The following is a 13536-nucleotide window of genomic DNA, read 5'->3' as shown; positions in this document are numbered from 1 at the left end:
GGCGCCCGCGGAGCAGCGGTGGCCGAGCTGAGCCCCCGCCCCGCCGGCAGCGATGCGCCCTGCTGGTGCTGCGCCGGAGTTCGGAGGAGACCGGGGTGCCGCGGTGAGCTCGCCGGCCCCGACGGAGCGGCCCTCGCCCGGGGGCTGTTTGGTGCCTGTCGGGGGCCCGGGCCGCCGGGCCGCGCGGCGCCCTTCCCCAGGGAGCCCTGGCAGACCCGCGTGTCTGACAGCCTCTCTGCTCCGCGTCGCCCGTCTTCAGGCGACGCCGAATTGCCTCTCTGTTACGAGCTTTCCAACATCCTGTTTTCACCACGGTTATTTTAATCTTCCTATTTCTCATCAGCTTTTTCCTCCTGCCCATGCCAACACACGCCGCAACTGCTGGCGGCCCGGCTGGAAATCTCCAGCGGCAGTGTTTCGGAGGAGGAGCGGGCCGGGCCCCGCTGCGGCCCCGGCCCCAGCCCGGCCCACTGCCTTAGCGGGCCGGGAGGAACCGGCAGGGCGCGAGGACGGAGCGCGAGCGCGGCGGGGCCCCGCACCGCGTTGGGCCGCGGCTGCGAAACGCGAGCCTGCTGGCGCCGGCAGCCCGCCGCTGCCCCGGGCTTCCAGGGTTCGCGCCAGGCTCCGCCGCCCCGCTGGCACTGCTCGCCTCTCCCAAGCCCATCGCGATAAGGTTTTGTACCTTGTCTCTCTGGAAACCTGCCTCGTGCTGGGGGTTGTGCAACGGCGACGGCGGCAGCGGCCTGGCTCCGACGGCCGGCCTGGGGCGAGGGGCTGCCGGCCAGCACGGCATGGCACGGCACGGTGTGGCACGGCATGGCACGGCACGGCACGGCGCTGGTCAGGCGGGCGTTCCCGCGTCGCGCTCCTCTGCAGCACAGCGGGCTGGTGTTCCCGGTGCCGGCGTTCACCGCGCTCTCCCGCGTCCCTGCAGCGGCAGCCGGCTTTGGCCTCGGTTGCAGGCCCGGGGCAAGCGGCGGGCAGGACCTCGCGTGCTGGAGGAGGTTGTGTTCAACCGTCAGTGCCAGCCGGGGCAAAACAGCATTTGCAGCGTGTGACCAGCGGTGAAGGGAAAACATAGCATCACGGAAAATCAGCAAAATGTCACACGTACATGTCCAGAGGATAATCAAGTATGTAGAAGTAACTTAATCTTTCAATATGTATCAACACTGAATTTGCTAGGAAACTTCGTAGGAAAAAATAAAATCTCGGAGAGGCAGACATGACACAAAATAAAAAAACTAAACCCATCTGCTTTTTTAATCATAGGTTTTAAAAAATGTCCCTGCTAGCTATCCAGCTATTTCAAGAACTGTACTGTTTAAATTGATAGCCAAACAGAAACACAGAAGTCATAATAAATCGGTTACTTAGTTCTACGGCTTTAAAGAATTAAAAATGCTGAAATTCAAGAAAGGCATTAAGTGGAAATGCTGTCTTTAAACAGCTACTGACACTGAAGATTTAGATTCCAATCCACCTCAAATCAAATCCTCAATGGTACTGAATGAGAAAACGACGTTTTACTACCGGAGTCTGGTCGCAGAACATCCATACGTAAAGTCTTTCCAAGGCCGCAGCCTCCAGCCGTGTTTGTAAGCGGATTAAGATCAAGCGCCTTGTAAAACAGCAGCTCTGGCCTGACCACACCTGTGCTGCAGAGACCCTTTTTGAGCAAGACGGTGCTCAGCAGGACGGGATTGGTGGCTCTGGCACCACCCATGGCAGGACCAGTGTGGCAAGAGTCCGCCACCATTTGCAGCACCAGCGCCTTGGGGTACACCTCGAGCAACAGGCAAAATTCACATATAAAGAAAAGCCTGTATTTTATTAAACCATTCTGAGATTGTTCAATAATCTTTACCCAAGAAGACAGGACACAACCTACATATCTAGAACTGTACCCAGTCCCAAATGATCACTAGAAGAATATACTAAGCCTAAACCAAATGTTAGAAGAAATTTCAAAAAAAATCAAAATTGTAATTGAAGGCACAAATAATCTGGAAGAATAGCAAATTAGGACACAATGTATCAGCCCTCTACCAATTATGAAACAAAACCAAAAATTAAGAAAAAAAAAATCTAGTGATGATTCCTTACTACAGAAACAGCAGTATAGAGTAGCCTAATAATAAAGGTAGCTTAACGCACACAAGCGAGGTGTGCAGGGGAAAGGTCTTTCTGCACGTCTCTTTCTGTATAGCCCTGCTCTTATTCAAGGGACCTTCACTGCAGCTGGTAGTGGAGGAATCTGTTAACCCTGCTGTTGTCGTGAGAGATGCTATAGTCAGAGGTGACCGTATGATGCACCGCCATGCTGTGTGGTGCTCTGGGGCAAGAAGGAATTCATTATCACTCAGAAAAAAACGATACAAATTTCTGTAATCTCACCTGAAAACAATACGAATAACACTTGCTTCTTCGAGGCTTCCCGGGGAACATATCTGCCAGTGCCTGGTAGTCTCTGTATCACAGGGGACTCTTCTATCGAAAGAGGAAACTTGTCAGGGAGTGTGACTGGGTTGTGCAAGGGAATGACATTGCTGGCTCTGAACCCAGACAAGTCAGAAGTTCAATGTCCTGCACCTAACCACAAAAATACCATACTTTCTTCTTTCATAACAGCTGTAACATTCTGGGTAGGTGACATAAAGGTTAAAAGTAATTTTGGCTGCAGCAGAACAGCACAGAGATTACCAGAGGAATGTTATTATCAGTGTTCACTATAGCAGGCCTGCTTTGCAGTCAGGATGCAAAAGAGCATTTCCAGAGAAAAAGCGATTACATTATGCAAACAACTATCGCCAGCTATTGACAAAACTATTTACAGAATGGTGCGGAACCCAGTTATCCGCATGTCCACATGTGCTATCACACACACACATTCTGTCTGGTGCATGCAAATTTACTGTTACTAATTCCCAGGCAAAAGAAGGAAGCCATTGAGTTTTTCAACAGTCAATATTTTAAGGAGTTCTCAAATAACACTCAGAGTAAAGTAGATTACCATTTTAAATATAGAGACACTTGAATGAAAGCATAAGCATTTTAGGTATAAATGGTGATATTGATTATACAGCTTGTTACTAAATACACCACAGCATTACTTCAGTCTGACGCAAACCGTGGTGGAACAGCAGATGAGAACTTGCAAGATTATGTAAGCATAAAAATAATTAAAGGAATAAAGAAGAAATTGGTTCAGGATTGCTGTGACTATCTTTCAATGAATACAGACATTTTTATTATTTAATTATGTGCAAACCCTGAAATGTTGACAAGCACTTCCAAATCTCAGCAGTAGAACAGCAACATGGTCATAAATACAGCGAAAAAAGTTTGTGAGAACAGATTCAGTTCAGGGATGTTCTTCCCCTGGACTTGCATGCTGAAACAATCTGCAGAGCAGCATGCCACTGATTTCTCAGGAACTTAACTAAAAATCTCCCTGAATTTTGTAGCATATGCGCCCGGAGACTAGTGACTACAAGAAGTCCACGTTTGGAAAAACTTGCTACCCCACAGAGTTTAGAAGAAAGGGGAGGAGAAAAGAACCCAAAGAGCTGCAGATCCGCACCAGGGCCATATGGAGGAAAAACACTGCAAGCAGGAAGCCAGGTAAAGCCCTTCCTCCACCACCTTGTAAAAAAAGGCAGTAAAAAAAATGTCCTAAAATAATACCTCCAGGCAATAGGCCAGACTGAAGTGAGAATTTAGCAGGACTTCCAATTTATGTAACAGACAAAGCTCTAACAACCTCTGCAAGCACAGCAAACAAAACCACAATAGCAAAACAAACAGAAAAACAAGGTAAAAACAAGGCTAAAAGCATGTATTTAATACACAAACATAGCTGCAAACAGAGGTCTCATTGCTGCATAGGTAGACACATCCAACTAATTTTCCCCTAACTAGGGCGAGTAACGAGGGCTGAGGCGAAGCCGCGGCATGGGCTGTGGAGCCGCCCGTCTGCCTCCGTTCCCAGCAGGTCTGCAGAGGCTGCTGGGCGGCCTCCGGCTCCGTGCACCGGTTGTGCTCCTCGCTAAGGCCAGCAGGGATCCGCTCCTCGGGCCGTAACAGCAGTGTGAAGGAAGTCTTATTTCAATGTATGAGATAAGCTTCTTCCATAATTCAGTTTTAGACAGTTCAGTTGCCAGGCCACAGCTGAAGAACTACTCGTGTCATACTTTCTCCTTCAGGGATGGGCATGGCTGACGAGTGCAGGGCAGAAACAGCCTTTCACTCCTGGGAATGCTCCTTGAAACTCCGCACTTTCTGCCTGTTCTCCCAAATCCAAACTTCTGTATTTTGTCTAGGGAGAACCAAATTCCATGTTCTGATTATCTTCATTTTCTAGCCGTAGATTTAAGCTCGCCTGATCTTTACGAAGCGCTTCCACTTTCTTTGCTCACCTCCACACAAGAAATTACTTCTACTTAAGCAGCAAGGTAGACGTGCTGTACCCTCCAGTATCAGTGAATGCAGCCTCTTTGAGAGCACTATTTTCACCCAAAGAAGCCAGAGTATCTGCACAGCATTTCTCCCAGCACAGCTAGATGTCAAAGGCAGTGAAGCACTGCAGTGGACTTAGGCTTGACCTCAACTCCCTGCTCACGAGTGCAAAATGCTCCTGTTCTACAGTCACAAACTTCTTGTGCACTATTTGCTTTCTTGTTTAAAAAAACCACAAAGTGTCTTTAGGCTGAATGTTGTTTCTAGTCTCTAAGTGTGTCCCACCCACTGCTTTCATCCAATCTCAGAAGAACCAGACTATCACACCACTTCCAAGCAGTCCCTCCCCTAGGAGAAAGGATGGATGTTTCCTCCTCCTCACAGCTCCCTACACATGAAATGTGGCTGTGTAAACAGTTACACAATGTGTCTGGTAATACCACTGAGGCCCATCTCCCGCAGTGACCATGTTCTGCCACGTTCAAGTTACAGCTCCCCCTTTGAAGAGAGTTGTAGGCTCTGCTACCTGCCAGAAGAATGGGGCTGGAAAAAGCTGGAAGGACTAAAATATCGTTATGGAAAAAGTAGCACATCCTACTATTCCTAAGGCCTGTTGGATCAGAAATGCAGCCTGCACGCTTCAAAACATCCAATAGCTGTTCCTGGCCCTACTTCCAAAATTGCCTTATGGAAGCACTCCAGTCATTTTCTTGGCTGAGGGACCCATATGTTCACCTTCACTTGAGGTTGCCAATGACATGACAAGGCTCACATGTTCTTTCAGTGGTTCTTCCACTTGGGTAATATTCCATCTAAATAGCTGATGAAACAGTAATGCTCACAAACTCAAGAATTCAATTGACTTTTTAAGAGCCATGGTTATAGATGCTACTGCGTATTTACGCTTTTATAGACACACCATTACACAAGATTCTTAGGGGCAGGCTGCAGCCATCCACACTGGAACAGAAGCACTGGACCGCCGGAGTCTACGAGCAGGGCTCTGCGTCCCCAGCAGCAGGCAGTTCAAGGGCAGCCTACAACAGAACCGCTCACACTTCCTCGAGTACCTCCGAGTTACTGACTCATTTGTAATACAGACAGCTGTATTACTGTGGCAGGTATTTATTTCTCATTGGACAAAGCATCACGAACAACACTCATATTTGCTGGCCATGTTTTTATTTGTCTTTTGTTTTAAACAGGGGAGCCAATGATACATCCAGTATTTCAAAAAATCAGAAGGTAAAACAAATTTTCAAAAGACTGAGATGCTACATGCTATATTTAACCTAATTTTATTCATGCTTGCTTTTGATGGAGGTAGGGAGAGGGACAGGAATCATTCAGTAAAAACATACAGTAAAAACAAAATGTCTCACCATATAGAACTTTAACCTACAGTAATGTTGTACCTTAATTATTTCCATGCACACAACTAACATTACAAAATTTTTTTAAAAAATGAACACAATTAAGACTTCTAGGAGCATTTTATAATAAAGCAATTCCTAATTTCTTTTGTAGAGATCAAGCACCTCCAATTACAAATTCCTATACACAGTGAGTGCTTTACTTGAAATGAAAAACGAAACAAGAAAGATGTATTGGATAGCCTCAGAATAAGCCGATGTTAATATATATTCAGCTATGTAGGCAATAAACCATAGTGCTAAACAAAAACTTTTTATCTGAAAAGTAACTCAAATTAAGTTGACTTTCTCTAATTACAGAAATATACTTATTTGCTAAAATAAATAAAAGTGCTGCATATTAACACTTCACTATAAAGAATGCATACCAGAACATTTATAAATATTGAATGATTTTCAATCAGAATAACTACTACAATAATGCTGGCTAAATAGAAGTGCATAATGAGAAGCACTATGGGTGGTTAATGTTTTGCCACATACTGCTGTTACCTTGAGGTAGATAACACATGCGTACCAAATTCTGCATTCATTTCAGTTGCTGCTGGTATCATGTGTCTAAGAAATGTGTACAGTATGAAAAACTCTAAAATACACATGAATGAAAAATGTTTTGGGAAAAATAGATATTTTCATGCAATTATGTACATTCTCACTGTGTAAATTTCAAGGCAAGATTCTTTTTCTGCAAAACATGGACACTGTTTTTCTGAAAGAATTTTTTTTTAACTTGGTTTAGTGCATTTTTGTTACCTCCTGCATTTTGCATTATTTTGCTCTATTCTTTAATTTTGTGTGCAAACGACATGCCAGTTTAAAAACAAAAACTAACTTATGTATAGAAAGTAATTCTGGATTGTAAAAACAATGGTAAACAGAAAACTAATGAAATCCATACCAAAATTACACCATCTGATTCAAGTAAAAAAATTACTTACACTAGTAATAAAAAAAAAAAAAGACAAACACACCTCATGAATATAAAAGAAATGTCTGCTGAGTGTTTTAATTTAGATGTTTCAGAATGCTGCTGTATGTTTTGTGGGGAATTTGGGGAGATGATTTCATAGCAGAAGGTGTTAACGTGGCCTGTATTGATTTCAGGGGTGAACCAACAGGACTGTGGAACTGAGGAATACCTATAGCCTCAAGCTGCTTGTTGAAGAGGAGTTCTCCACTGTTATTGAGAAAGCTCTCTTCTCTCTCCTTCTCCCCAGGCTTACCCTCTTCTACTGGCTCAGGTTCTAGCATTTCGGCGTCTTCTTTCTTACTAAAAAATTTGTCCAAATAACTGGTGTAAGTATTTTCTTTTTCAGCTTGTTCATCTTTCCTTACTTCACAACAAAATTGGTCTATGAGGAAGCACTCTTCCCCACTACTTACAAACTGACTATCCCAAGAAGTTTGGTACAGTGCTTCTAACTGTGCCAAATTAGCCATTCCTTTTTCCTGCTTCTCTCTGCTCACCGACTTTGGTATTAATCCTTTCATCTCTAGTTGAGACACTGAGCTATTCAAGTCATTTAATTTATCAATATCAGTAGATTCATGTTGTAAGCTAAGCTGAATGGTTTCTGCTATAAACGAATCAAAGTCAAATCCTTGATTCTTCTCCCTTTCTTTCTCAACAAGCTGCTGTGATGCTTCCTCAAGTGCTATCTGAGCTTTCACCAATCCATTCTTTTCACATTTAGACTTGCCTTTCTTATCAGACTTCTCTTTGCTCTGTTCCTTCCAGTTTGAAAGATCTATAATAAGCTTGGGCTCATAGTAATGGTTAACTTCACTATCTCGCCAGACTAAATTATCTAGGTATGAAGATGACCTCATTTTGTAATTACAAGTGTGACTACATTCTAGATCACAATACTTGTTTTCATGGTGATCTGAATACTGCCAGCAAGGCTCAGTAGAGAAGTGGGTATCAAAAGCAGGATCCTCCAGATACTTTTCACGATCTCCATCCAAATATTTGCGAGGATCTACTTGCACTTCTTCCTCATCAGTAACATCAGAAAGAGCCCTTGGATCACGCTGAACTTCATCAGCTTCGTAGTTATTATGAATAGGCCAGTCATGATCTGAAAACTGACTTTCATGGTATCTGTAAAACAAATTTCTAAGTGTTAGCAACTAAAAACAGCCTTCTAGCTCCCAAGTCAGATAGTTATGATTAGAAATACCCTTAGAGAATACTGACAGTTCAATATACGTAAAGATTTTCCTCAACCAAATTCAGACGCCACTCAGGTTTTTAATTTAGTCTAGAATAAAGCAATCCCTATATGAACATTTGAAAGATTTAAGTCCAGAATTATGTATGATAGTTTACTCCATTTACAGATCTCTCCTTAAAGCACACTTAAGGGAGTTTAAATATGACTACTGTAATCCTCTTTACCATTATATGAGCTAAGTGTTGGACAAGAACAATCCATGTTTAACACTCCATTTTAAATTTACCTTTTTTAAAAGAGAAGTATTTTTGAGAAAAAGTAGTGGAGAGATTAAATTACTGATTCTAGAATCCAACTGTACTTCAGCAATCCATCAGCTTATCCAGGTCAGTCTAAGAAATCAAACTCAATGCCAATGCACCAACAATGAAAGAAAAATTTATTCCCAGGCTGACTTGAAAAGAAACAAACAGAAATGGAAATGATGCCCATGAAGCAACATTCATGTTTATGTTCAAACACACAACAGTTCAGTCACATTGCATGTTACAGTATGCAATGAACTTACCTTTCCCAGTTATAAATGTGGCTGTGACTTTCATCCATCAGCAGAATATCATCAACCTCATCTTCAATGTGAAAAGGATGGCTTGAAATAGGCTCATCCGTTGGAAAGGAATAAATGCTCATGTAAGGATGGGACAAAGCTTCTTCTGCTGTCAATCGATCCATGGGACTAAATGTCAAAATTTGCTCCAGAAAGTCCAGTGCTGCAGAAAAAAAAGCAAGTAACAATTAAAAGAGGATAAAACTGAGATTTCAGGCACCTAGAATTTAAGGTTAAGATGCACTGCTTTGCTCTACAGGTATGCATCTGCTTAAAATCTTAACTTCTCACCTCTGCAGCTACTCATATTATACTGCCAAAAATATATTATGTAGCCATAAACATAGAAGAGTGGAGGCCAGACAATTTAACATCAACAATAATTTAGTTTAGAAACAAAAAACTACAAAAGACAGAATGCTTCAAGTGGAATCAATATCTAAGAATAACTGTCATTAAACAGGGCAGTCAGTCAGTAGTTAAGATTCAAAACAGTTTGTTTTAGAGAATTCCTTTTTTTTTTTTTTTTGAGAAACAGTTCTTTTAAACTGACTCCATTACAATGTTTATTTGGAGTGTTAATGTCTCAAAATATGAGCAATTTCATCAGCCTTACAAGGGGAACAGGTCCATCAGAGATGCAAAATTCTGCTCCAAAGATGACCAAGTAGCTATCATGTAATTAAAACGTTTCTTACTATAGGTGAAAACAACTTTTCTTCAGAGAATGTACAGATTCTTCTGAATGAAATCTGCTTCTTTCAATCACATATATGCATTGTAAAGTTGTTCACCACTGCTTCAGGATTTTTGAAAGATAAAGTATTCTTTCTGAACAACTTACCTTCAGGACTGATGCCTGGAAGCAACTGAGTTAAAGGTTTGTGTGGCTCAGTCATATCATTTCTAATGTAAACTGGAATTACATTGAGAAGCTCCTGACGGTCCTCCTCATGTACAACAGGAATTGATTCTAGAATCAACTGCATCTGTTCAAGTTCATGTGCACCTAAGCACCAAGAGAAAATACAAGGTGTCATTTCAACTTCAAACACTCCTGATATATATTCCTGTATATGAAAGACATAAGAACTCTGTGCAGCTACTTTCTCTGAAGCCTACTATCTCCTGCAACAGAGGAAAGTCTGAAGCTCCACATTTGTATGATACTAGATCTCAGAAGTTCTCAAAAATGGTGTAGTATATGAAGAATTACAGAGCTACTGCACACCAATAAAGATACCTAACCTAAGTTTTCCTAAGTCAAAAACAAGGATAAGGTGCTGCATTAATACTGTATCTTTTTGCTAATATCCTGCAGCCTTCTCCTTTCAGTGGATCTACCTCATGCATTCAACATTTGATCTATTTTTGATTTATACAGTCTTATCAATAAAAGGGATCACAGTTTAGCTCAGCTAGAGACCTGACAGACTACTCACATTCATATTAATATTCTGCTCTGAAATCCTCTATTACTGTCAGATGTAAGATAAAAATATCTGCCAGATAAGAAGTGTAAGTCTGAGAAAATACCCAACCTAATACTATATTTTAATTGAAATTATCAAATATTTTGAAGAGCAGTGTTAATATACTATAAGTCTCTGCCTCAATGAAAAGGTAAATAGGTAGAGGCTTTAAAACAAAATTCAAAGTAGAAGGGAAAAAAAAATCTAAACATGTTAGATGCCAAACACTAATAAAAACTTTAAAGACAACACTTCCACCAGTCAGCAGTGAGAGTCCTTAGAAAGGCTTTTCAAAGCCTTTGAAAACAGATATAATCAGTTTATTACTGTTTACACAATAGAACAGTAGAGTATTTTAGTAAGGCTTTTTTAAAATAAAGTAATGACAGAATATTTTACGTTATTTCACTTCTAAAGGTCTCTGAAGTATCACTGGGCTTAAAAAAACTATAATGAAATGCATCCACTGCATATACCAAACAAACAAATGATATCTTATTTCCAAACATTAGTGTACAGAGACAGGCAACTTCTCCACTGCCATCCACTGTTCACCACTCGAACACTCTCCACCCTAAAGATGCAGCTAAGGGATGAAGATGTACAGGATTATCTGTATGCAAGTGTTTCCTTCCTTCACCAGGGAGCTTTTGGCAATCATTAGCAATGTTTTAAGCATGTGATATTACGTACAAAAACAAACGGGGTCAAAACCAGACTGCACTATCAAAATCTATACACTACAGACTCGCTACAGCAGTTTGCTTAATAGTCGGTGGCCATCCTACCACACACCTGCCATGATTTAAATAAAAGCTGAGGCAAAACCACTAAGGAAAATTTGGCCAATACCTACATTCCCCAATCAAATCACTACCATCTAATGTAAAGTTATCTGCAGGATTGAAAAAGTTGTGTTGTCTGCCTACTTCAGGCTAGTACAAATGACTTAAAAGATATAACAAAATCTGATTTACAGTAAATCAGGGACAGTATAGCATCTGATGAATTATTTTATTTCATGTCATGCCCATTTTGAAATTAATCAGCTTTTTCATTCCACTTTAAAAATTCTGTATTAAAAAATTTGAAAGAAAGAATTATGTAAGTTATTTGAAATAGTTATTAAATTCCTAACTTAATTTCCCTTCCCTCCTTTGTTCCAGGTATTCTGCAATTTTAATCTACCATTATTCATCTCATTCCATTAAGTCTTTCATAAAGCAGAATTCCTATGGGATAATTCACAAGTGGCAGCAGACAGGAAGGTTATAAATTAATCAAACCCTTCCCTTCAAACAACTTTGCAAAGGAATTTTATTCAGATCATTAGCATAGGTTAACAGCCACATCTTCAAACATTTTCCAAATGTATGACATTAAGAAGTTCACTTCTCTTCAGGCCAAAAAGCTACGGTACTGCTAATTCAGAGACATGCATTTAAAAATGTAACTAGGGCACATAATCCTACAAACTTCAGATTTTTATGATGAGACTGGGCCAAGAATCTAGATTGCTGTACAATAACTATCAGACCAAAAAACCTCTGGCAAATACTAATGTATCAAAAACTCTTTTGAAGAGTTATTTTCACAAAACAAGTAGTTTCAAGTTTTATGTATCCTCATATATAAACAGAAATTATATGCTTCACTCCCCATTCAAATAAAGTAAAATAAAGTGATTTTAATATTACTAGGCAAGCTGTAGGCTATGTGCTGCCATAAACCAAGATGCAAATACATAACAACTAAGTTTTCAATATACCAAAACTCAATTAACTGAACTCAGAGCTTGCTTCCTGAAGATCAAAATTAACCCCCACCTCCACAAACACACAAGATCAGCAATACTTCTGCCAAGTTTGATTAAATACAGGCCATAAGAACTGAAGAGAATTTCACTAGAATCACAAAACGCGATTTGGCCTTCATGTTTGGTCAAGTATTCATCTCAACTGTCTTTCTGTATTTGTCTGAAACGCAGATGCAGAAAACTGACCAACTCATTAGTTAAGGCATAATCTGGTGTTATGCTTTACTTCTAAGAACAGTTTAATCCAGTCTTTGAAATAGAATCCAGAACATCTAATCCAATATTTCAGTTTGGCAAGAGGGGAGAAAAGGTCAAACCAGAAAGCTAGAACAAAGGTCCACAAATCCCTAGGAGCCACAAAAGCAAAACCTGCCTCCCTAAGCGGTACACTTAGTCTCATAGAAGAAAGTAAACCTTAAGTGGGTTCACAAAGCTCAGAATAGAGCAGACCATTCCTTTTCCATCACGGACAGGAAGCTCAGTTTCTGGACAAGATGTTAAGACTCTACCCAGGTAGGGACAAAGTGCCCGGAGGAAAACAACGTCTGTGTTTGATGATGGTGACCAAACCGTGTTGATCCCAGAGGGAGAAAGAAGCAGTTAGCGAAGGCCAAAGCAAGCAGAGGGTCAGACGGCAGCAGACATCACAACCGTAAGTTAGCTTTTGTGGTTTGTTGGTTTTACTTTTCCGAGTAAGTAAAAGCATAGAAGACACTGACAGGCAACAAGTTGATACTTGCAAGTACACAGCTTTATATTTTTATTCATTCTTACATAGGCACAAACTAGAACACAGCATCAGCACATTGCTTCAAATTGTACTTAAAAAAAAAAAAAGTCAAAATGCTAATAACATCGTTACATACCAACTGCATCACTGGATGCAAAAATTCTACAATTCACAAGCTTTCCCCTACTTTTCATTATATTCCAATAGAACAGTAAACATTTTCAGGTACTGACACAGTGGAAATCTAATACATCTTTTATTAGCAGAACATTTTATACACTAGGGATATTACTCCAGTAGTTATTCACTGAAAAAGTTATCAACTCATTGCAAGTTAAAGAAAGCCTCTTCACATATTAATTGCTAGTTTCTATGAAATTACGATTTCAAGGTGACAGTATTCTATTAATAGGTTTAATGAGAAAACACATTCAACTTAATTATCTTGATGTATAAAGCTAAGAATTACTGCAGAGGTGTGGCTTTAGTCCACATGTCTCTAAAGGAATGTGAGCTTTGAAATGCAAGCTCAGTTCATAGAGGTTTTATCTATACAAGTAATGTGGGCCAACAGGAGTAAAGCCAGGAGCAAATTGGAGACAGCTGCTGCCAAGGCCCACAGGCCACAAAATAAGCTTTTCAGAGGGGTTACTCTAGACTAGCTCATCTGCTCCCATGAGCTGAACGCCCATCAGCAGGTGGGGCACAACAGATAAGCTCCTACAGTGCATAACGCAACTTCATTTTATCTAGCAAGACTATTTTGCACGTAGAGCTCATCAGCAACATCGTGCAGGACTGTGAGCAAGAGATTTGCTTCGAAAAAATGTGTTTCTGATCCTA

At 40.9% G+C, this 13536-nt stretch overlaps 1 protein-coding gene across 3 annotated transcripts in view; it reads right to left on the bottom strand.

Annotated features, from left to right (window-relative positions):
* Nucleotides 1-5623: 5623 nt before the first annotated feature.
* MAPK6 (mitogen-activated protein kinase 6) overlaps nt 5624-13536 on the bottom strand; it is a 32890-nt gene continuing 24977 nt past the window's right edge. For all 3 annotated transcript variants that reach the window (XM_062583601.1, XM_062583599.1, XM_062583600.1), the window contains exons 4-6: nt 9520-9684; nt 8637-8838; nt 5624-7995 (exon numbers count right to left, since the gene is read on the bottom strand). In XM_062583601.1, coding sequence (XP_062439585.1) covers nt 6897-7995; nt 8637-8838; nt 9520-9684 — 1466 coding nt within the window. In that variant the 3' untranslated portion in view covers nt 5624-6896. The remainder of the gene's footprint in view (nt 7996-8636; nt 8839-9519; nt 9685-13536) is intronic.

Source organism: Rhea pennata, chromosome 10 (genome assembly GCF_028389875.1).
Source record: "Rhea pennata isolate bPtePen1 chromosome 10, bPtePen1.pri, whole genome shotgun sequence".
Taxonomy (NCBI): domain Eukaryota; kingdom Metazoa; phylum Chordata; class Aves; order Rheiformes; family Rheidae; genus Rhea; species Rhea pennata.
The sequence above is the reverse complement of the archived record's forward strand: the minus strand, read 5'-3'. Positions and strand labels throughout refer to the sequence as shown.